Source organism: Convolutriloba macropyga, chromosome 4 (genome assembly GCF_964194025.1).
Source record: "Convolutriloba macropyga chromosome 4, txConMacr16.3, whole genome shotgun sequence".
Lineage (NCBI taxonomy): Eukaryota > Metazoa > Xenacoelomorpha > Acoela > Convolutidae > Convolutriloba > Convolutriloba macropyga.
Genome location: NC_134471.1, coordinates 23282664 through 23308241, shown reverse-complemented (window position 1 = coordinate 23308241; position 25578 = coordinate 23282664). Strand labels below are relative to the sequence as shown.

General features: G+C 35.6%; 2 protein-coding genes across 2 annotated transcripts in view; one reads left to right on the top strand and one right to left on the bottom strand.

The window, feature by feature from the left end:
* The window catches only part of LOC142338027 (anaphase-promoting complex subunit 7-like), a 35985-nt gene extending 31486 nt beyond the window's left edge, over positions 1–4499 (bottom strand). Inside the window, exon 1 of the mRNA XM_075387660.1 lies at positions 4321–4499. Within this exon, the coding sequence (XP_075243775.1) occupies positions 4321–4499 (179 nt within the window). The remainder of the gene's footprint in view (positions 1–4320) is intronic.
* A 15995-nt stretch (positions 4500–20494) lies between these two features.
* The window catches only part of LOC142337522 (uncharacterized), a 39987-nt gene continuing 34903 nt past the window's right edge, over positions 20495–25578 (top strand). The window contains exon 1 of the mRNA XM_075386809.1: positions 20495–20744. Within this exon, the coding sequence (XP_075242924.1) occupies positions 20677–20744 (68 nt within the window). The 5' untranslated portion in view covers positions 20495–20676. The remainder of the gene's footprint in view (positions 20745–25578) is intronic.

Genomic DNA, 25578 nt, shown 5'->3' with positions numbered 1-25578 from the left:
TAGTGTCAAAGTCAATTTCCACTAGCCGTCGGAGTCGACCAGAGGAACGGATGAGACCATGAGGTCCAATAAACGGAGTAAACTGAGCAATGCGGCTGCTCTTCTTAACGGATTTGTTGTCAAGAAGATCCTTTCTTTCAGTATTAAAGGACTCTCCCTGAACCAAGTACTGGAGATGACGCTCGGCTTCGTCAAGCTCAACAGGGTCGGCTATGCTGCCGTCTACGGTACGGTAACTTTCATGAGATGGTAAAAGACGGAGCACATATGCGGTGACACGAAGTAATTTTTGATAAGAACTGAACTTATCAAACGGAATTAGATTGATGCTTTGTTCCTTAGGGGGCTTGGTTACGGATGCGGCTAGAGATGAGATGGAGTCATCATCTTGTTCCTTAGTTACAACGCCGAGCTTGATGTTGTCAACGACGTCAGTATTTGGTACAAAAGGGAATTGCTTAGTTCTCAAGAAGTCAGGACCCCTCACCCAGCTACTTGATTGCAAAACTTCAGCGGACATGCCACGCGTGCCAGCATCTGCCGGATTATCACAAGTGGCGACGTGGTTCCATTGGTCAACGCTGGTGTTCTCCAGGATTTCACTAACACGATTTGCAATGAAGATGGGGTGTTTGTTCGTTGAGTTTATCCACTGCAAGACGATGGTACTATCTGTCCACATAAAGACTTTGTCCACAGTAACCGTTAATGCTCGACAGATTTCCCTTTTTAAACGGGCAGCGAGGAGAGCGGCTTGTAATTCCAACTTAGGAACTGTCATTACCTTCATAGGTGCAACACGGGCCTTGCCCAAGACAAACGCCAGCTCTGTTATAATCTCCCCGGAGGAGCAAGTTACTTGAGCCCTAAGAAATCCTACTGCACTGAATACGTCTTGCGAGCTATCACCAAACATGTGGAGTTCAAGATGTTGGAATGGTCCTGAAAAGAAACTTCTCGGTATAGTAATCTCAGCTAACCGCGGCAGTTCAACACACCAGGCAAGGAATCTGTCAACTGTGTCTTTAGGTAACTCGTCATCCCAACTTTGTCCATTGACACGCCAAATGTCTTTCAAGATTAACCGAGCACCAACAGTAAACGGTGCGACAAGACCAATTGGGTCATAGACCTTTGACACAAGACTTAGGACCAAGCGCTGTGTTAAACTTTTCGTGATGGTGCTGTTAGTACCCCTGCTCACAACCAGAGTATCGTTGTTGTGATCCCACTTAAGTCCAAGCACGTGCATTGATTCCTCCTTCGATGAAACGATGACCTTCGGTTCAGTGGATTGAGTAGACCCATCAATTCGGTCAGCCAGATCTGGTACATTGCTTACAAACTTAGTAAGCTTGAACCCACCTAGATGGAGAAGATGTACCAATTCCTTCGACCTAATGAGGGCCCTCTCGGGGGATTCCACTGAGTCCAAGTAATCGTCCATGTAGAAGTTCTCAAGGACGGCTTTCGCAGCTTCTGGGTACTCCTTAGCATTATCGCGTGCCGTGCGCTGAAGTGCGTAGTTGGCGCAGGTGGGTGAATCTTTTGCCCCAAAGATGTGGCGCGTATACTGGTGTACCACAACATTTGATGTGGGGTCCTCCCGCCACAAGAAGCGCAATGATGGTTGATCACATGGCAACACTCCAACTTGGAGGAACAGTCCCTCGATGTCGGCGGATACGGCAAATGGATGTTGTCTGAACCGTAGGAGTACATAGATTAGGTTTTGTAGTAGGTCAGGTCCGGTAAGTAATGACTTATTAAGAGATGCGCCATGGAATTTTGCTGCTCCGTTTAGTACCCTACGAACCTTTCCCGGCTTGTTCGGGTTAACAACCGGATGGTGTGGTAGGTACCACTCTCGTTCCGAGCGACTTTCCACCTTATGAGCATCTTTGACCTTTACTACGTAGCCTTTGTCTAAGTCCTCTTTGATGGTATTCGAGTATTTTTCCCTTAATGTCTGATCTTTCGTTAGCCGCTTTTCCAAAGACTTTAATTGAACAAGTGCTGAGAAATAATTGTTGGGCAGTTCGATGTTATCTTCAGCCCATAGCATTCCGACATCGTACCTTTTTCCATTATGCACGGTGGTGTTTTCAAGAATTTCATGCGCACGTGCATCCGATGCGGATCGTGGGTCTACTTGCTTAAGTGCGCCGTACGACTCCATGTCGTACCAAGATTTTACCTGACTAGCGAGTTCAAAATCCTGCTCCAAAACAGCTTTGAAACAAGTCGAGACTAAACCTGAAGACGACGGTAGAGGGCCGCTTAGAACCCAACCTATGGGCAAGCGAACAGCGAAGGGCGAGGACTTCTCGTCGGCAGCGAAGTACTCTAACGGGCGGATGGCGCGCGACGAAACGGGAAAACTGGCACGGGCGGGGCGGAAACCCCAAGCGAGGAGGCGGGAAGATCGATGCTAACAGACCACAGCAACAACTCAACCAAACAAGCTAGCCGTAACTCCAGAATAAACTTAAGTCACACCCTAGAAAGAAGGAGACGAGCTACTGCCAGGTACACTAGCACAAATCATTATGGGGCTGTAACAACGGCATCAAAACATTAAACATGAAACAATTTACGGCAACAGTGTAGTATAACCAAAAGTCGAAAAGGTCAGGAACTTTACTAGCCGTAACTCCAGAACAAACTTAAGTCACACCCTAGCAAACCACCCTACCCAGACAACAAAAGTGCATACTATAAATTAATAAAGGTACAACAAATTGCTAGCAAACAAGTGTGGTGAAAGTCACGAAACAAACCAGCCGTAACTCCAGAATGAACTTAAGTCACACCCTAGCAAGGAATGAGACTACACAACAAACCAGCATACTAGCAGAGAAATTTTACTACAGCAGAAACTCAACATACTACATCATACAACAGATAAACGGGGGATAGAAGGAAACAAAGTGACAAGGAAACAAAAGAACGGAAGCGGAAACTGAAACCAGATAACCTGCGAAAAACGGATGGTAGTGAAAAACTCGAAGAATGGGGAGAGCGAAACGTTTAGTAAAGCGCTATCGGAGAGAACCAACCACAAACTAACCCGTAACTCGTGAGTTAACTAAGTCACACCGCCAGTCAGCGGGTAGACTCCCACAACAGCGCAAGACTAAGTGACATTCAGGTTATCAAAGGCTTGTGTGAGTTCCGCCTCCTCGAACGCATGACGGGTGCGAAGCGTTTTACGACGGCGCTTTGAAAGTTTCTTCGGTCGCGAGCGTGTTATCAAGGACCGGAGGTTGTTCTTATGAGCTAAGACTATAGTGAGTGTTTTCAGCTCAAGTGCAGGCCTTTGGTGTAATGCTCTGTACTCTTTAAGTAAACTAAGATCTTTCTGTTTACGTTTAGACACAATGTCTTTCACTAAATGGATGGTAACTAGAGTACTACGCTTGAGCTGATTGTAAATATCAGGAGTTCCCTCTCTGGTGCAATACACTATAGCTTCTATGCGCTCCTGATACTTTTCAAGCACTTCAATAAGCTGCGAAGGTGTTAAAGGCTTATTGTTGTTACTGCGATGACGGGACAATGAATTGTTCACCACATCATGCCATATAACTAGCCTCTTTTTATCACGGAAGAAGTGACTCAATTGAAATTGCGCGGTTTTTCGGACTTTCAAAGCGTTAGGATTAAAACTCAGACCCGGTAATGCGTAAATTCCTTTTTTATAATGGTCTTGTAACGCTTGAGGCAAAGTTTTTATGGCGTGATGAAGTGAACTTGCAGCTAATATGAAAACCATATAATGTTTTTACAACATAATTGATTTGAGTTTTGCTCAAACTCCGAACCTTGACGTTAAATGCACGATTTTTACGAGTTACCAAGAATAAGCGCTGATTTGTAAAAAAAAAAAAACTTGAGTTGTTTTTCCAAATTTGAAAAACTTGACCAATTTTATATTTTTTTGACAACTTTATGCAATCATTGCATCCCGAATCAGTTTTCTATAACATGCTAAAGAATTTTTCACAATTGGTCAATTTTTTCAAACTTTTTTTTTTTTGCTTCGCGTGAATTTATTTCCTATAAGACTTTACCCGTTCCAATAACTAGTATTTAGCCCGATTTGGTCAATTCCAAAATTTTGACCAAAAATTTTCAAATTCAATGTTTTTCAAGGAAAAAATATATGGGGGTGGGTTGATGGTGACCAACAGAATTTAAACTCTGAAAATAATAAGAAAAAGAAAGTTAAGGGAATGGTTGCCTAGATTTGCCGGTTAAATAATCAATTTATTGCATCAAACCCAAGTTTTTTTTTTTTTTTTTTTGGTCGAGTCTTACAGTTTTGAAGCCAATATGATCTCTTGTTGAACCGATGTGTGATCTCGTTGCATCTTCTCAGCTCTCTTCAACTGTTGTCGTCTCTCCACTCTCGCTTGCTCAACAACCTGTTTAGCTTCTTTCTCTGCCTTGAGAAGTGCAGTGATTGTTCCCAACCCTCCAGCTGGTGAATCGGCCATCCTTTTTACAATTGATTAGTGATCAGATGAACTTTGCAGATAAACAACCGGTGATAATATAAAAACTAAGTACACACCAATTATAGCCAATAATAACCTTCTGAAATCTCGAAAGTTAGTTTACAAGTTATTTCACCCAAAACTAATATTCAACGTTAAATATACCGAAATTCGGCCCACTAATTATTTGGTACGATTTCAAATTTTCGTCAGGCTTTGAGTTAAACAAGATGAATACTATCTCAAACGCAATGATGATTATACCTACAGTTACACTACCAGTGATAGAGTTATAATACAAGGTCAATAATGCTACTATAACCAAATGAAGTTATATGACTTAATGTCTTATGAGAGCCAATGTAAAATTGTTCTACACAGCGATTACTGCTCAAACTATGACCAACGCGTTATAAATTGAGAACGTGGTTAATAATAATTCTCGTTTCGTTTCTGCTGAATGATATATGAATGTGAAACAATTATTGTTGTAGCTTTCAGTAATATCTCAATGTGAAACGCAACAGCAGTTTTGCTCAACAATAAAACGCTAAGTTAGCCGCAGCTCAAACCTCCCGGTTCGCGGCACCAGCAATATAGGTGCGAAAACACACAATCGTTAATTTAAATTGATCGAGATCGATAACTGCATTCAACAACGTATAAAGGCCAAAAAGCCCCTCTCCATGGCCCGGCAAATCTAGCTTGATCTTTTTTAGCAGGTATTTTGTCTGAGTCGATTTTCGACTCAGATTGGTCACCGATACGTTTTCGAAACATAAAAATATTAAGCCTAAAAAGAGCGCAATCGATTTAGTATATTAGTAGGCTCAACGAAAATTATGTTTAACGAACTTTTTCCGAGCTTTCTATGCCAAATAGAACGTATTTTGTGTGCATTTAATCTTTTTGTAAGGCTTACATGGTTAAGAGATTATGACGTAATAAAGTTTCTCGCTGGATAGATTCTCGCTTTATTTAAATAGCTCTTTAAATAGACTGCTCATTTAGTTTACTCGGTAACACATACCTACCTGACAAAATAATAGGGAAAGTTTTCAGGAAATCTTTGATAGCGTCACTGACAAACAAAGATGCTGTCCTCAAAGAGGTGCGTGATTGCACCTTACTAACAATAAAGCAAGATTGAAAAAGCTAAACCCGTTTATTGTCGGGACCTTCATGTGCCTTCCGGCTGCGTCTGTATAGACAAAAAGATAGCAATACCCATGTTCTGCCGGAAGTGCTCATTGATGATCTGAACGCAATTCACCCAGTTATCTGGGGCGTGATATAAATGGCTACACCTTGCTGGTGACCATACTTGAATAACGAACTGATAGTCAGGTCAACTGAAAATAAACCCTGCAAAGCAATTGGTAAGAATCTCAAATCAGTATTATCCGCTAAGCAATTTCACACTCATATACCCACCGCTGAACTAAACCAGGAAATACAGACTGATTTTGGTGGACCAATTTACGACGAAAAAGGGCATGAAATAGATCGCCGCCATAGATCGCTCTTCTAAATTTCCTACTGCATTTATAATTAATAAAGCCAACGGTCCTAATGTTTAAACTTTTTGGATAAATTTATTGAAAATGTTGGATACCACGTTTCACTCAATTGGATCAAGCAAAATGTCTTGCGCAACATCAACAAAGAATTTCTGTATTAAGAATAATAAAAAATTTATTGAAGCTCCCGTCAACGATCATCGAGCTATTGGACTGGTAGAATGACTAATGCAGACAATTTTGAATAGACTTGCTTGTATCAAAGTATCAAAGAAGAAAAATCGCTATTAATTCGTTTTACATTCAGAAAGCACTATAAATTTTTATTCACCAACTGTGAATATGTAAAAAAAGAAACAACAAAGATTTCGGCCTTCGAAGCACACTTTGGAAGAAAACCTGATAATCCGCTAAACATAATCTGTACTACACTTAAACTGCCTAATCTCCCCCACCAGCATAGTATAAATTTTTATTTAGATGAAGACATAGTTACCCAAAAGCCAACCTTCCCGACGACAACTGGGAAAACGGCTGCAGAAGTGATATCGAGGCCGAGAAGGGAATGACACGAGCAACCAAAGATGCCAATGAACGGGAGAGAAATAGCACTGACTGAGAGTCTCGATTCTTTCGCACCTCCTTTTGAAGACCCATACGATTATTGGAACGCGCGGTGCAAGTGAAACTCGCTCTTAAAGTGCACTGGAAGCGCAGATTTAACAAGAATTGTGAGGGATTATACGAAGTGGCTCGAGCCTTCTTCAATATTTTCAAAGTCAGCCCAAAAACTTCCACAATTAAGTAGCCGGTGAAGGCGATCGTCACTATCCGCAATAGAGACATTGAAAAAATTTGGACTCAACATGAACGCCACACACCCCTAAAAGTATACGCCGACCGTCCTGGACCGCGCACTAGTGAAAAACTAGTAGAAGAACAAAATCAAAGCCATATTAAAGAGTATACACGAAAGCTGAAAAAGGGATAAGAAAAGGAAGCACAGGCGACAGGATCCAGGTAGCGGCGTATCTTTCTCGAGATCTAATTTTGCACGCGCGATGTGGGGTCGTATATCAAAACTCCCCAACTATTCGGCACTCGAAAGCCAACCAGAATTATCGGACGATGATCCGCCAAACGAACTCATCATTCTTTCACGAAAAGCCCCATTCATGCAGAAAATTCAGCCAGCCACTTCTCAGTCTACTAACGGCAAACGCTCGTCAGCCCGAAAGCCCATCCTACTATTGCTTTTAGGATTCTTCACCAGACTCTGCAATTTCAGCACCACGCTGTAAAGCAGGGAATGTGGAAAATTTTGTACCGAAAAACTTTTCGGCGATTAAAACAGTTCAATCAATGGTTGAGCAAATTCTTAAGGAACAAATAATCTGTCCGGCCATCGGAAACAGTTTTGTCCCTGACCTGCAAGTGCGCGCCTTAGCAGACTATCGGACCCCGACCCTCAAAGAAGACCTCATATCCATAGCAGTTTTTGAGGCGGAGAGTCAAGCAAACTCTGAATAAAATTGATCTCTCAATAAATTGAAGTTTGCATTATATTATAGAACATAAAACTAGCTGTTGTAACCAGAAAATATATTGTTAACACATGTTTTAACGGGTACCACGTATTGATTTTGTAAACATTGTTATTTTTTTTAAAAAAAATGTCTCAATTGTACAATTTTTCTTTCACTCAAGTGGATATGTGATACATTCATTGTTAACTGTCAATTTTTTTAGTGCAGTGAAATCTGATACGATGTCATTATTTTGTTCTTACTCATTTTATCCTCCATCCTTGTTTCACCTCCAGTCAGTTTTTCACGTTTCTCGCTTTAAGTTGCTTTTATGTAGTTGATTGTTATTTCCCGCCTCGTGATCAGACATGTCTGTTCACCGGATTTCGTTTGTTGACAACAACTTCCTTTTTTATTCTACTTATTTCTTAATTTAAAATAAGTTGCTCCAATCTATTTGATTTCGCACCGCAGGATCAAGAGTAGAGTTTAATAAGCATTTCGCCAAGCGAAATCCAATTACAAATTGAGAGTTTGTCTTCGCGTGGCGAAGCCGACGGAAACTTAATAAAGTAGGACAACAAGAAAGAGCAAAAGAAAAAATCAATAAAGCAAGAAAACAACACAAAAATGAAGAACAGAAATTAGAGAAATGAAAAACGCAGAAGTAAGAAGAGATAATCAAAAGAAGCAGAAAAAAAATACAGAGAAAATAGATGAAATAAGAAAAGAATTCGAGAGAAAAAAAGAAAATAAATAAAGCAAAACAGAAGAGAGAAACGAAAGAGAAAGAAAGAGAAATAGAAGAAAAAATCAAAGGAAATAAAGAGAAAAGAGATAAAAAAGAGGAAAGAGGAAGGAACCAAAGAGAAAAAGAATGAGAGGGATATAGAGAGAGACGAGAGATAGAGAGAGAGAGAAAGGGAGGAAAAGAAAGAAAAACGAAGGCGAAAAAAGAGAAAAGGATAGATGAAAGATGAAAAAGAATAGACGAAGGGAAAAAGAACGAAAGGATTATAATCAAACAATAAATGGAAAGAAATGATGAGCGGAAGAAAAAGAGAACCAACTACCACATTTTTTCCCGGAACGTATGCGTATTTATCCTCCCGTACTCGCGCTCAAGCCCATGCCCTTGATTAAAAGCTACAGCTCTGGTCCCTTACGCTACCGATAAGTATTGATGTCTCTTTAACTTACTTCATTAGCACATTTTCGGACAATGGTCTTTTGTCTGGCTCCATTTCGTTTTTTTTTGCACGCTTAATGAGCACAAAAGTAGGCGCAGATCGGGATCTTATGCGTGTTGGAGTAGGCTGCATTATTGAGGACAGTTAAAACATGTGACAATAGGAAAGGTGATATCCACTGTGTTCCATTGCGAATTAAGTTGAAAATAATAGACTAGACCCGTCCGTAATGCAACAATCTAAATATTTTTTTTATTAAAAAATTGTCTTAATTTTACAATTTTTCTTTCACTCAAGGGGGTATATCACTATCAAAGGGGTATATCCTATCACTATGTTGAGATTAAGAGAAGCCAGAAAAAAACAGTACCCGCAAAACTCAAATGATAACAAATGTCTTATTCAAACAATGCCTCGGAGTCATAAAAACCATCAGTTGTGCATTGATGGACTCAATTAATAGAATCTAAGCGCCATTAGAACATATTTGTCATTTTTATTTGAATTTGCTTGCAAATAAATAAAAAAAATTGGAAACAAACTAAACAGCCACAATGGAAAAGTTCCAACAAACAAAAAGTTTGATCGAGCATGAATTTCGGGCTTCCCTTCAAATTCGCTCTCTCAAAAAATAAATGTTTTAGAAGCACTCATTCGGCCGCGCCAGCTATTGTTTTGGCACGACAAATTATGGACCATTGGCATCAAATTAAAAAATTGTACACAAATCTTGAGAAAAGGCAGTACTTATCAGAAGTCAAATCCTTTGAATTGTGAAACCATGATGAGAATGGTAAAATTGTGCCTCTCGGATATTAAAAATACAAAATTATTCAATGCATGAGGAAATACTGTTTTAACAAACGAAAATTGAGCTGAAAACGAAAACAATTATGTTAAACTGAACTAAGTCAGCAAAAAAATGAAAACTAGATCTCCAAATTTTTCCCAAAAAATTGAGGATGAGCTGTAGTAGAAATTCTATATGACAGAGAATCAATTAGCCCTATAGTTTTTGAATTTTGTCTCTATGAACTTTGTCTATGTTATTGTCAATTACTATTGTGTTAGTCAATTCAGTCTTGAATGCTTATCAAATCACTGAGCTAGGGCAATTGCGTCGCGATTGCCAAGTGTCTTTATGCTACTTCAATTCTGAACCTTGAATTGGTTACTTGCGGTGCGATTGGCTCAACCTCAATTGAGCAGGCATATTTGAAAAGCGATGTACTGAAGTTAAATTGAAACTGAATTATAGCGATGCAAATTGGTGAAAGACAAATAAAATTACTAAAATGAAATTGAAAAGGAAATAACTTTATTTCACGAGTTAATCACGAAACAGGAGGGACTGAACAAAATGTTTACAATGTGAACAAACAGTTTCCTGTCTAAATTATGAACAGACATTAAAGTGGTTTGAAATCATGATGAACTGAAAATACCTAACTAAATTGAAGCACCTGCCCTTCAAATGGAAAACATGAACTAAATACGGTGATGGATATTCCAAGGGTAATATACATCCCGTATGACGTTTCCCACTGTTGGAGCAAAACCAGTAGATAAAATTAGAAAATTAATACTTATTCACCGGTTATATAATAACTAAAATAAATGTTTTAGAAGAACTCATTGTGTCGCGCCAGCTATTGTTTTGGCGCGACAAACTATGAACCATTGGCATCAAAAGTGTGCACAATAAAGTGTGCACAAATCTTCAGAAAAAGACAGTGCTTATCAGAAATCAAATCCTTTGATTTTGGAAACTATGATGAGAATGTTAAAATTGTGCCTCTCGGATATTAAAAATACAAAATTATTCAATGCATGAGGAAAAACAGTTTTAACAAACAAAAATTGAGCTGAAAACGAAATCAATTATTTTAAACTGAACTAAATAAGCAAAAAAATCAAAATTATATCTCCAAATTTTTTGCCAGATAACTGAGGTTGAGCTGTAGTGGAAATTCTTTATGACAGAGACTCAATTAGCCCTGTAGTTTATGATTTTTCTCTCTATGGTCTCACGGTTGTGTTCAAGTATTGGCGTAATTAACTTATTTGGTATTGGTTTACATGAACAAATTGTATATTATAGGCAAGAACTTCTGCAAATACATTCAACCAAAAAATTCAGCAATCCTGTTTCATTGATAAAAAGAAAAAAACACGTTTTCAAGCACATTTTTGATTTGAACAGAAAAAAAAATTGAGAAAAGATTTATAGAGGCGAACAAACTAATGTTAACAAAGTTTTCAATTCAGACAATTTGTAGAGTTTGGTTTGGCTAAAATGCACAATATTCGATAACCCGTCCAATTAATACTTTATACGTTTGACGAGCTGTCCAAAGATACTACTTACAACTCTCCTAGTCTATCGATAAGTATCTCAAATAGTCAACTTTGAAGGAACAAGATAATTGACCACATAACCCCCTCCAACCCCCCCCCCCACCCGGGCCGAGGAATTTGACCAAAATTATGTAAGATCAGCGGCAACTAGCGTTGACAAGTCGGAAAATTCAACGCAATTTTCTTACATAATTTTGCGTTGAATGCGTTGAATTTGAAGACAAAAATTCAACGCATTCAACGCAAAATTATGTAAGAAAAATGCGGTGAATTTTCCGACTTGTCAACGCTAGTTGCCGCTGATCTTACATATTTAGCGTTGAATCTAGCGTAGATCTTACATAATTAGCGTTGCATTTAGCGTAGATCTTACATATTTTTGCGTTGAATTTAGCGTTGATCTTACAAAAAAATCAAAGCGTCCACTTGAACTCTTAACCTCCAGTTGCATATATGACTCGAACTGCTGACCTCCTGTTTGCTAGTCGCCTCTTCTACCATTGTGCCACAGTACCTTGTTTTCCTTAAGAGCCGCAATTCTTATGAAGCGTAGATCTTACATATTTTGAGCTGAATTTAGTGTAGATCTTACATATTTTGCGTTGAATTCAGCGTAGAACTTACATATTTTGCGTTGAGTTTGCGTAGTATTTAACTTAGCTTATTCAACGCATTTACCATGTGAGGCGTACTGGGAAAAACTTAAATTTTCAAAAAAAGTTTGAAGAAAATTTGAATTCCTAAAATGGTCTGAAATGGTTTTTGCACCGTAAAAGAGCACTCAAAGGTAACTTTTTTGCTGAATTCATTTTTCTCACTTGTGCAGTATAGGGGTCGAAACTGTAAAAAAAATTTAATTTTTCGAAAAAAAATTTGAAATCGTAACATGGTCTGAATTGGATTTTGCACTATAAAAGAGCACTAAAAATGATTTCAACGCTAAACATGTAAGATCTACGCTAAAATTCAACAAAAATTTTTGTAAGATTAGCGCTGATTGCATTGAATTTATGTAAGATCAACGCTAAAATTCAACACAAAATTATGTAAGATTAGCGCTGAATGCGTTGAATTTATGTAGGATCAACGCTAAAATTCAACGCTAAATATGTAAGATCTACGCCAAAATTCAACGCAAAATAAGTTAAAATTAAGGTTGAGTTTGTTGAATTTATGTAAGATCTACGCTAAATTCAACGCTAAACTTGTAAGATCTACGCTAATTTTCAACGCTAAATAGGTAAGGTCTACGCCAAAATTCGACGCAAAATTATGTTAGATTAGCGTTGAATGCGTTGAATTTATGTAAGATCAACGCTAAAATTCAACGCAAAATTATGTAAGATTAGCGCTGAATGCGTTGAATTTATGTAGGATCAACGCTAAAATTCAACGCTAAATATGTAAGATCTACGCCAAAATTCAACGCAAAATAAGTTAAAATTAAGGTTGAGTTTGTTGAATTTATGTAAGATCTACGCTAAATTCAACGCTAAATATGTAAGATCTACGCTAAAATACAACGCTAAATTTGTAAGATCTACGCCAAATTTCAACGCAAAACTATGTAAGATTAGCGTTGAATGCGTTGAATTTATGTATGATCAACGCTTAATTCAACGCTAAATATGTAAGATCTACGCTAAAATTCAACGCTAAATATGAAACATTTGCGCCAAAATTCAAAGCAAAATTATGTATGATTAGCGTTGAATGCGTTGAATTTATGCAAGATCAACGCTAAAATTCAACGCTAAATATGTAAGATCTACGCCAAAATTCAAGGCAAAATTAGGTAAGATTAGCGTTGAATGCGTTGAATTTATGTAAGATCTACGCTAAATTCTACGCTAAATATGTGAGATCTACGCTAAAATTCAACGCTAAATATGTAAGATCTGCGCCAAAACTCAACGCAAAATTATGTAAGATTAGCGTTGAACGCGTTGAATTTAAGTACGATCAACGCTAAATTCAACGCTAAATATGTAAGATCTACGCTAAAACTCAACGCTAAATATGTAACATTTGCGCTCAAATTCAAAGCAAAATTATGTATGATTAGCGTTGAATGCGTTGAATTTATGTAAGACCAATGCTAAAATTCAACCCTAAATATGTAAGATCTACGCCAAAACTCAACGCAAAATTATGTAGGATTAGCGTTGAATGCGTTGAATTTATGTAAGATCTACGCTAAATTCTACGCTAAATATGTGAGATCTACGCTAAAATTCATTGCTAAATATGTAAGATCTGCGCCAAAACTCAACGCAAAATTATGTAGGATTAGCGTTGAATGCGTTGAATTTATGTAAGATCAACGCTAAAATTCAACGCTAAATATGTAAGATCTACGCAAAATTCAACACAAAATTATGTAAGATTAGCGCTGATTGCGTTGAATTTATGTAAGATCAACGCTAAAACTCAACGCTAATCATGTAAGATCTACGCTAAAATTCAACGCTAAATAGGTAACATCTACGCCAAAATTCAACGCAAAATTATGTAAGATTAGCGTTGAATGCGTTGAATTTATGTAAGATCAACGCTAAAAATCAACGCTAAACATGTAACATCTACGCTAAAATTCAACGCTAAATAGGTAAGATCTACGCCGAAATTCAACGCAAAATTATGTAAGATTAGCGTTGAATGCGTTGAATTTATGTAAGATCAACGTTAAATTCAACGCTAAATATGTAAGATCTACGCTAAAATTCAACGCTAAATATGTAAGATCTACGCCAAAATTCAACGCAAAATTGTGTAAGATTAGCGTTGAATGCGTTGAATTTTTGTAAGGTCTACGCTCAGGCGTAGATCTTACATAAATTCAACGCATTCAACGCCAATCTAACATAATTTAGCGTTTTTTAGCGTTGACACCTCGGCCCGGGCAACACAGACACACACACAATATGGAGTCGGAACAATGAAGCTTTTTAACAATTTGAAAGAGTAGAATTGTCATAGTATTCAACGGTAATCTTTATTTCTAAATTGATTGTAAAGATAACTCACATACTTGTCAACCAAATGAAGAGATAACAAAAAAAGATGCTTGATTTTAAAACAATCAATACACAACCTATCTACGGAATGACTTACATAATGCCATGCCTAATTACAGTGCCAGCGAGATCTGACGTTAAAGACAGTACGAGACAAACATACAACAAAATTAGGGAAAAAAATTTCACGGCAAAAACAGAATATCTAAGTTTAAAAGCACCTAGTAACAAAATTTACTTTATCTTAACAATACAGCCGATGGACAATTTTCTTAAAGAGACAAGGTAACAAGTCGACAGAGAGAACGAACAATGAGGCGAAAATCAAAAATTAATCACCATTTTTTAAACCAAGGAATTTCCAAAGTCTTAAAAATCATTAGCTTTTAACTAAACAATCCTTGATAAATGACTAAAAGTCATTACAAAACCAAAAGGACTTGTCTTTGGTTAGACTAAGTCATAGAAACGAACTAACGAAAAACTTAAAAAATTGCAAACGTTTTGCGAAAACAACAACTACTGATACCATTAGAATCCTTAGCTCTTATCTGAATAATGTATCTTTATTTCAGTTGTTATTTCAACTAATTCAGCTGGAAGAGTTATACTGATAGATTAAATAAGCTCACTTGGGCCACATTTTAAAACCATTGGGATCTGTTATTACGCAATTGTTCCGAAAAAAGAGAAAAAGAAACACAAAAATTGACCACTCAAAAAACGTTTATGATAACGCATATTGTCCAACAAACCAAAACAACCGTGGCAAATAATAGCAGTAGATATGTTTTTTTTTGAAATACACATGAACATATTTGTCATTTTTATTTGAATTTGCCTGCAAATGAATCAGAATAATTTTGGAAACAAACTAAACTGAAACAATGAAAAAATTCTAAAAATAAAAAGTTTGATCGAGCATGAATTTCGGGCTTCCCTTCAAATTCGTTTTCTCTGAAAAAAAATGTTTTAGAAGCACTCATTGTGTCGCGCCAGCTATTGTTTTGGCGCGACAAATTATGCACCATTGGCATCAAATTTAAAAAAGTGTGCACAAATCTTGAGAAAAGACAGTACTTATCAGAAGTCAAAACCTTTGAATTGGGAAACCATGATGAGAATGGTAAAATCGTGCCTCTCGGATATTAAAAATACAAAATTATTCAATGCATGAGGAAAAACAGTTTTAACAAACGAAAATTGAGCTGACAACAAAAACAATTATGTTAAATTGAACTAAATCAGCAAAAAAATCAAAATTATATCTCCAAATTTTTGCCAGAAAACTGAGGTTGAGCTGTAGTAGAAATTCTATATGACAGAGACTCAATTAGCCCTGTAGTTTATGAATTTTGTCTCCATGGTTTCACGGTTTTGTTCAAGTATTGGCGTAATTAATTTATTTGGTATTGGTTTTTATGAACAAATTGTATATTATGCGCAAAAAGTTCTGCAAATACATTCAACCAAAAAATTCAGCAATCTTGTTTCATTGTTAATAAGAAAAAAAACACGTTTCCAAGCAGATTTTTGATTTGAACAGAAAAAAAATTGAGAAAAGATTTATGGAGGCGAACAAACTAATGTTAACAAAATTTTTCAATTCAGATAATTTGTAGTTTGGTTTGGCTAAAAGGCACAATATTCGATAACCCGTCCAATTAATAATTTATACGCTTGACGAGCTGTCTAACGATTTTACTTACAACTCTCTTAGTCTATCGATAAGTATCTCGAATAGTCAAATTTGAAGAAACAAGATAATTGACCACATAACCCCCTCCAACCCCCCAACACAGACACACACACACACAAAATGGAGTCGGAACAATGAAGCCTTTTAACAATTTGAAAGAAGTAGAATTGTCAAAGTATTCAACGGTAATCTTCATTTCTAAATTGATCGTAAAGATAACTCACATACTTGTCAACCAAATGAAGAGATAACAAAAAAAGATGTTTGAGTTTAAAACAATCAATACACAACCTATCTACGAAATGACTTACATAATGCCATGCCTAATTACAGTGCCAGCGAGATCTGACGTTAAAGACAGTACGAGACAAACATACAACAAAATTAGCGAAAAAAATTTCACGGCAAAAACAGAATATCTAAGTTTAAAAGCACCTAGTAACAAAATTTACTTTATCTTAACAATACAGCCGATGGACAATTTTCTTAAAGAGACAAGGTAACAAGTCGACAGAGAGAACGAACAATGAGGCGAAAATCAAAAATTAATCACCATTTTTTAAACCAAGGAATTTCCAAAGTCTTAAAAATCATTAGCTTTTAACTAAACAATCCTTGATAAATGACAAAAAGTCATTACAAAACCAAAAGGACTTGTCTTTGGTAAGACTAAGTCATAGAAACGAACTAACGAAAAACTTAAAAAATTGCAAATGTTTTGCGAAAACAACAACTACTGATACCATTAGAATCCTTAGCTCTTATCTGAATAATGTATCTTTATTTCAGTTGTTATTTCAACTAATTCAGCTGGAAGAGTTATACTGATAGATTAAATGAGCTCACTTGGGCCACATTTGAAAACCAATGGATTCTGTTATTACGCAATTGTTCCGAAAAAAGGGAAAAAGAAACACAAAAATTGACCACTCAAAAAACGTTTATGATAACGCATATTGTCCAACAAATCAAAAGAACCGTGACAAATAATAGCAGTAGATATGGTTTTTTTAAAATACAAGAAATTGGAGGGGACCTCTCCTTGATGAAAATAAATTACAATTTGGCGAAATGAACAACAAAAACTGAAAAGTTTTAAAAAATAATTGAAATTGTGTATCATAAACTTTAAGTCTAATCGCTATAAACTGACTGCTTCGAGTAACATCATTCATTCAATCCTCAAGGCTTAAGAGACCTGTCAGTAATTTACGGCTACCTAAAGAATAAAAAAATGCAAGAAAGCAATTTCAAAATAAAATTCAGCCAAAAAATTGTCGAAGGCATTAAAAAGAGAACTTTTCACCAAAAATTTTCAACGTTCAATTTGTTTTTAACAGCAGTGGGATTCTGTTTTTTTAATTAATATAACATCAAAATATCAATTCTGAACAAATGCATTTGAACTACGAATTTTTTTGAGAAAACTCGTAGTATCAAGGCCATTAAATTCATTAGCTTTCAACGGAAGCCAGTAAATACGCTAAATTATGCTTCAATGGGACAACAAGTTCGTTTGCCAATTGTAGTTCATTAATATATCCTTAAAACAAGTTTTTGACTATGAAAACAACAAAAACAAAGACAGGCAAAAACCAAAAAATTCAGTAGAGAAATGCCAGAAGAAAGTGTCGAAGTAATCTAAATCATAAGCTCTTCTCCGAAAACCCTATCTATTATCTTTTGAAAGCTTTCCTTAAACCAATGGGAACTATCACTAACAGGATAATTTGATAAGATTTCAAAAGGATCCAAAAGTGAGAAAAAGTAACCGCATATTAAAAAAAAGTATGAAAACTGGTGGCATTGAAAAATAATAGGTAGAAGATAAAACCTCTAACCAGATTAATTTTGGCTGCAGTAGAAAAACTGGATTCTGTCAGTTTTGAGATTGACTAACAGTTCACGAAAAAAAGGTTTAGGATTGGTTAATGTTCGAAAAGAACTTTCGAAATCTTATCTTTAAAATCTTAAAAGCCATTAAATTCAATAGCTTTCCACGAAAGTCATGAAATAATCTCAAATATACCACATTGGGAGTACAGGAATGTTTTTCAAGCATCAATAATCAATAAAATATCAAAATAAGTGTTATGATTACGAAAACAACAACGAAAACAGGCGAAAACCAAAACTCAGCAGAAAATGCGAGAAGAAAGTGTCAAAGCCAATTAAACCATTAGCTTTTCTCTGAAGCCTTTATTGCTGATCCACTGAATGTCTTTTTAACATCAATGGGAATAAATTAGTATTTGGATGATGTGTATAATACTTGGATAATGTGATAAGAATTCAAAATTAACCAATAACAAGGAAATATCTAAAAAAAATTTTTTTAATTTTTGGAATCTTGTGTCTTTGAAGTCATACAACCAATAGTTGAAGATAAAAGCGCTAACCAGATTAATTTCAGTTGCAGTAGGAAGCAATTGGGTCCTGGCAATACTGAGACTAGCTAACAGTTTATAAAAAAAGTTAAAGATTAGTTAATGTTAAAAAAAATTTCGAAAAATTATCTTTAAATTCTTAACAGCCATTAAAATCAATGGCTCTCCACGGAAGTCAATAAGTACGCTCAAAAAATAATCCAATGGGAGTACAGTGATGTTTAGAATGCATAGGTAATCAATAAGACATCACAATAAGTCTTATGACTATGAAAACAACAACAAAAACAGGCAAAAAAAAATTCAGTAGAAAAGTGCGAGAAGAAAATGTCGAAGCCATTTAAACCATAAATTTTTCACTGAAAACTTTATTTGTGATCTACTGAACTTGTTTTTAACCAATAGGAGCTATAAATATTAGGATGATATGATAAGATTTCAAAAGTAACCAATGATACGAAAATATCTAAAAAAATTTTTAAATTTTTGAAACCTTGTGTCATTGAAGTCGTATAACCAAAAGATAGAAGATAAATTTGCTATTCAGTAGATTTTTGCAAAGATTAAATTTGGTCGCAGGAGGAAGGAGTGTTGTCATCACTGAGACTGAATTACAGTTCACGATAATAAGTTTTTGATTGGTTAATATTCAAAAAAATTTTTCTAGAAATTACTTTTAAAGTTTTAACAGCCATTAGCTGTCCATTCAAAGAGCTAGATATCTTCACTTAATGCTCATTACAGAATATTTTGCACTGTTATTGAATGAGTTTATGCCAAAGGAGTTCAAAAAATTAGTAAAACCTTAGTAAAAATTTAAAAATTAGTAAAACATTCAAAATTTGATTTAAAATTCCGAAAACTCAGTTGGAAGCCAAAAACACATGAGCAATTCCTTGAAAACGACTTTTTTTGTTCCATGGGCTTCATTTGACATTAGAGGTGGTGTGTCATTAACGGAACCTCAATATGAAAAAAAAGTGTCTTGTCTCTAGGTGATTTAGAAAAGCAAAAAAGTAGAAAAACTTTTACAAAAAAGAGCTCTCAAATAGAACTCGGTTTTTTTAATAGTGAACTTCCCTATGAGACCAGAGCTAGTCTTTTTATCGCCTTTAATCTATTAGGAACACAAAATTGATTCAGTTTTTGGCCTGAAATTTAATTTTGAAGTACTATTTTTATAGAAAATATCTGACTTTAATGAAAAATTACACTAAAAGTGAACAAATATCCAGTGTTCACGCAAAACTTCAATCCTCAATATTTCCTCAAAAAAAACGAAAATCAAAAAATCTTTCAATTTTGAATTCTACGCTGGACCAGCTTTTTAATGATACCGCTCACATTTCTCTGCCATGAATATATCGACCGGCCAATATTGTCTGAACGAAAAAAAAACCCATTTGAGTATATAGTTCCTCCCCCCACAAGTGTGGTCGGAACAATAAATAAACATTATTTTTTTATAAACAATAAATTTTACATTTTTCAGGAGAAGTTATTTTCACAATTATCTTGTTTATGGTAAAATTGGTCATCAGCTCAACAGATCTACCGTTTAATGAACTGTCTATCGGTAGCCTTTCTCATTGGAGACTCATAAGGTGGGCTTTTTGCAAATTGTTTTCATTCTCCCTTTGCTCAGGTAACAACCAAAAGTTTGTGATTTGAGGAATAAACTTTTGTTGAATTATTTGTCTAAATTGCTTCAACAGCTGAAGAAGTTCTCTGCAGGCTATCATCTAAAAAATCAATGATTAGCAGAGGTTTGGGAGGACGAACAAGAACACGCCTTTTTAATTCTCTGAACAGGTCATAATACTGCAGTTATTTTTATTAGAATCCATGACTGATCACATGCAACTGACAAGAAAATTCTAGAATATCTTCCAAAGTAAATGGCTGATGGTTATCAATTTTTATGGGTCTTTGAAATTCATGAGATATCAAATGGATTGCATGGCAGGGAGTAAAACGTCTTTTGTTCATCCTGACATTTTTGTAAAATACCTAGCGTCCATTCAGGATAAATATCCTAAAGATTTTATTCCATTTTTACACTTAAATTACAATGTTGTGAAACTTATCACTGAAGATGTCTCGATGTCAAGCATCACAATAAAAAAACACTATTTTAGAGCGAGCGTTATGGCTACAACTAAGAACTTCATAATTCTTTATACTTATTGTTGAGACCATCACATTGTCAAGCATCATTATAAAACGTATTGTAAAAATTTATGCGCCAAATGACTTTTTCACCACATGTTACCATAGAGCAAACCATGCAACAGAAAATAAAGATACTAAAATTATGTTGCCTAAAGCATTGAAACTTCATCGCTGCTTTATATGAGTTGTACATTCATCATTTATATTTATAACTAGACATATTGACGCGTTCAATTTCAAGCGACTAAAAGCATTGATAGCAAGTTTCGAGTGAAGTTTGTGGAATTTAAGTACTAAAGAAAGAGATCATGAGCAGAAGTGCTTCCATTCTTCGCGACCCAGCAGAGAAACCATTTGTAGCTACCGGATACAATGGGTGAGTTCAGTTAACAGAACAGAAGACGAACTTATGTCTTAGAGTAACTATTTCGTTAACCCTGTCGAGATTTTACCGGGAAATGATGCATGACAATGATCGAATGAATTGCGGTTGAAATACGTACTTTCGCCGCATAAATCTTTCATCCACAATAGAGGTGAATATGGTGAGTAATCGCACTCGTTATTTTTTAACTGCACTTATTCCGGTAACAACTGAGGTTAAAGTTTTTAATTTTTTTAACTGCTTTGTTCGGCGATGTTTTTTTCAACAATTTTAGCAGTCCTTGGCGCTGTCACAACAACTCGGCAACGGTCTGCAAAGGACGCTAATGCAGCGTACCGCTGTATTTTCTGATTAGGAGTATGACGTAGGGGTTTTGGCTCACTAATTTAATTCAACAAGGATGTGCTGTTTGCTATTTAGCCCAAAGAAAAATCAATAAAGTTAAAATAATTGAATTAGTAACTCCTTTTAGGGCTTCAAGAAAAATGATTGGAATCTAAACCACTACAATAAACCAATCTGGTTCAATAGCCAGCTAAATTTTAGCAATCTTAAAGCAAATGTTTAAACAATGTTAAAACCGCTTAAGAAAAATTAAAACGACCTACGCTAAACGAAACGCCCTATTTGGAATGATAAATAAACATTGTTAATTCTTCTGAGTATGAACTATAAAATACAGAACATTGAGAAGGTTTAAAATTGTATTAAATTTACAACGTGTAAAAAAACATGCCAAATTATGTGATATAAAATAATTTAAGATGAGAATTTTGAAAAAATGCTAATTCTACTATTAACATTTTTGAGAGAAAAGAAAAAAGTGAGAAATGCTAATTCTACAATTAACAATTCTTAGATCAGTAAATGACGCCCTTAAACTTAAGTCAAATTGAGTTTCAACCTGAAAAATTTGAAATTAGAATTCAATTCCGAAACCGATGGGCTTTTTTTGAACTTAATCTAGAAATTTTATTGTAGTTTAGAGAGCCCACTTTTTAGGGTTATTCCGCCTCATAACGAGAAGTGAATTGTTATTCCAGTGCTTTTTTGAATGACAGTTATGCTTTATATCGTCTTTTGCACTGCTCCAAATGACAGCTTGTTTGTACGTTCATTCTTTTTAACAGTGAGGGAGGCCTGCTTGATTTCAACGAATGCTGGTAGATCGATCTGCATTTTAAAGGCCTATAAAAAATAACCCGATTCACTATGAAAACTCCAACGGGTAAATTTTGAGTTTGGTTTTGTGATCACTTGTCTAGTCAAAACTGAATCCATTGAAACATGCTTTTATCCCCCATTTCAATTGCTTAGTTACAGTAACTAGAAGTCATTGCTAGGACCTGAGAACAGTATGAATTGGTAATGCCGATTGCCTAAAACAATAGAATTCAGTAAAGCAGATCTATTTTTTGGAAAACAATTTTTTGATGGAGTAAATGAGCTTTCTTCCACTGGCCACCTTCCTTAGTACGCTTTTTTTACCTCATCAAACTTTTCAATCAATCTGAACTCCCAAAAATTCAACAAATTTTTTCTAGAGAACTTTACATCCATTAATCAATGTTTCTTTATATTTGTTCCCTTTTAGAGGCTCTAAAAATAGTGAAATCGGTTTTGCTTTCTTTTTCATTTACCTCAATTCTCTGGAACCACAGATTGAGTTTAGCAATGCTTTCTTCGAAATATAGTTTTAATTCGGAAACCATTTTCCGCTCCAAAGAATAAAACTATCGTCAACGTACTGGCTTATGTTAGAAATCACATCACCATCATGTTTCATATCATTTACATATCTGTTGAAAAGCAGTGAACTCAGAAAAGTACCTTGTGGTACTCTACGAAAAAAAGATATCCAACTTGATTCTTACCTCAAGAATTTGACTTCTTGAACACAATTTTCTAAATTAATTTTGAGAACTGTATTTCCGTGTTCTCTAAAACCTAAAATTTTAGTTTTTTGAAGAAAAATGGGATGTGATATACAATTAAAAGCTCTTGATATGTCTAAAAAACGATGCTCCTGTAACGATGCTTTTTCGCAGTTACTTTCCAGAAAACACCATATGTGAAAACCAAAGGGATTTCATCTTCTGATAAACGCTTCGTTGTTGCCACAATAGCAAAACTTATTGAAAACTTAACAGCTATAGAAGAACACGAATCACCCAATAAGTTTAATAAACAGATATTGCATTGCAATCAAGCAAACAAAAAGTATTATTTCAAAAAAATTTAATCTGTCGACACAAAAAGACACTTTTAAACAATTATCATAATTTGCAACGCAATTACCCATTCAGATGAAAACTGAAATCAAAATTCAATTAGGGTAATTGAATCCCAAATTGCCACTTCACTTCAGAATACTGAAGTCGCACCACATAATCTTCTTACATAGTCACCAAAAATAGAGCAATGCTGCTCATGAAAAGAACAGTCTGAAACGTGGGGAATAATAAGAAAAAGGGCAGCTGAAAACAGGCCGCTGTGGCCTAATTCTGTTCCGCTGCGATTACGCAGGAACCAAAATTGTTATTATTATTATTTAAAGTTTTAAACAACATCTCAGTTACGCGCAATGCCCTCGCGCTGCAAAACTCAGATTGAAAACAATAACAGCCAGCTGAAAAACACTCAATACGCACTAAATTCATTGCCAGTTCACGCCAATTCATCAAAAAATTCACAATTAAAAGTCAAAACAAAAAAACTCAAAAACAGATACTCTACAAACAACATCTTTTTGCCCAGAGATCGCTTTGCAACCCACATTCACCTAAGTTTAATCTTGTCAACTATAAAATATCAAAACTCTCAAAGTTTCCACGAAAGCCAACAAAACCCCAACCCCAGCTCAGTCACGTGTAACTTTTCCAACTAATTCTGACTTCGATACATCACCAAACAACACAGCGGCTACAGCCAACACGTCAACAGGATCCAACGCCTCTGTGAAAACAATAAACTAATCAGATGATCAAAAGTTTGCCAAGATGATTGCAATAATTTTCAGCAAAACTTGTTGGCAATCTTGACCGGAAAAGATGCTATTCTTAACGAAATCAGAGACTGCGTGTTGAGAGGCGACAAGGCTAGATTAAATAAGATAAGCCCATACATGCACTCCCTGTGGAGAGAATTTTTCTATAGAGAGCGGATGCTTGCACATCGATGAAAAAACTGCCAAAAAACCACAGCCATAAAAGAAACTGTACTGAAGGATATTCGTTCTACACACTCAAGCAGCTTCTCAAGTCTATCGTTTGGACACAATCGCTGATAGCCTGCACCAAAATTTAAAAAAATATTAAACTCATCATTTCGCGTTGCAAATGGTCACGTTTAACAAATTTTAAAGAACCGAACGAAGACAATCAAATTGTACGAGTTATCATTAAGGAGAAAGGCTTTGAGAAATATTTTTAACTGCTTTTCACAGTTGTTTAAAATATTCAACTCTTGTAGCATTTAGCAACGCGTCGGGTGAAAATGAAATAAAATTATGACAATTTTATTAAAATTATCACGGAGTTCCCAGAACGATCAGATTAGATCAAGCTAAATGTTCAAGTGGCAAGAAGTTTGAAAATTTTTGTGAAGAAAATAATACTGAGCCAATATAAGTGCTTGCAAACGATATTAGATATGAAGGATCAATTGAAAGATTGATTGAAACAATTAAAAAACATTCATCATTAAAAAAATTACAAATTAATAAAGTTTTTATTCTTAATGTTTCAAAACATGCAATATTTCACAAATTAGGAATATGTTAACAAAAAACTACAAGTCTAAGACCATTTGAGGCACATTTTGTTAGAAAATGCAATCTCTATTATCTTATAAATTACCAAAAGCAGACAGTTGAAATCTAAATTATAAAATTATAACAAACCAATAATTAGACGAGGACAAAATTCCAGTACAACCGTACTTCATTGAAACTCAATTTGCAGACACAAAGATCTATAATGATACTAAAATTAAGAGAACCGTTTGCGCCGCAATCAACCGGGCAAGCAAAACCAGGCGCAAATCAAGGACCTGGAGGCAATATTACTGTGGCTGAAGATGCAATTCGATCCATGCCCTGATCATAGCGCAGTGTTTACGCCAAATTGGCTAGAAAAATCAATGAAATTAAACGATCAAACCCAACTTAGATTGGATTTAAGAATGAAAGTTCTCTGGGGAAGATATATCAGACAGAAAGCGTATTCGAAGAGCCAAGTAGGGCTGAAGTACGAGTCCGAAATTCAGATGTTGCGAAATTTGGGACAAGAAAGGAACGCAAAACCCAATTTTTTGAATTTGCTGAACGAAGGTTCCCACGGGTGACAGAGAAAACTTTGTTTCAAAAATCGCTAATCTCAGACTAGAGCTCAAAAGAAAAATTTAAGGCAGCAAGAAAATTCAGAGATCGAAGAATTAATGATGACTTTAGCGTCGTTTCCACAGAATCCTGCATATCGGCAGCGAGTTACGTTCCAAGATAACTCTAAATGAGTGGTTCAAACCGCAAACTAAATTGTGATGAAACGTTTTTAAATCGTCCAGAAAATCAGTACCAGGCAAAATCTTCAACGATCGAGGACATTGCGACTCAATCTCCACAAAAATTGACAACCGTGACAACTGCGAAGAAACCAACAGTATAAACTTCGTAGCTATAAAAGAACGGTGAAAACTACAAGCGACACATCAGATTCTGAATCATTTTCCACAATAGGAAAAAGCAAACGGCAAAATAAAACAAAAGAAAGCACGTAAGCACAAGCAATGGTGTAGGATATTCGGAATGCGGAGTGTTTCAATAATC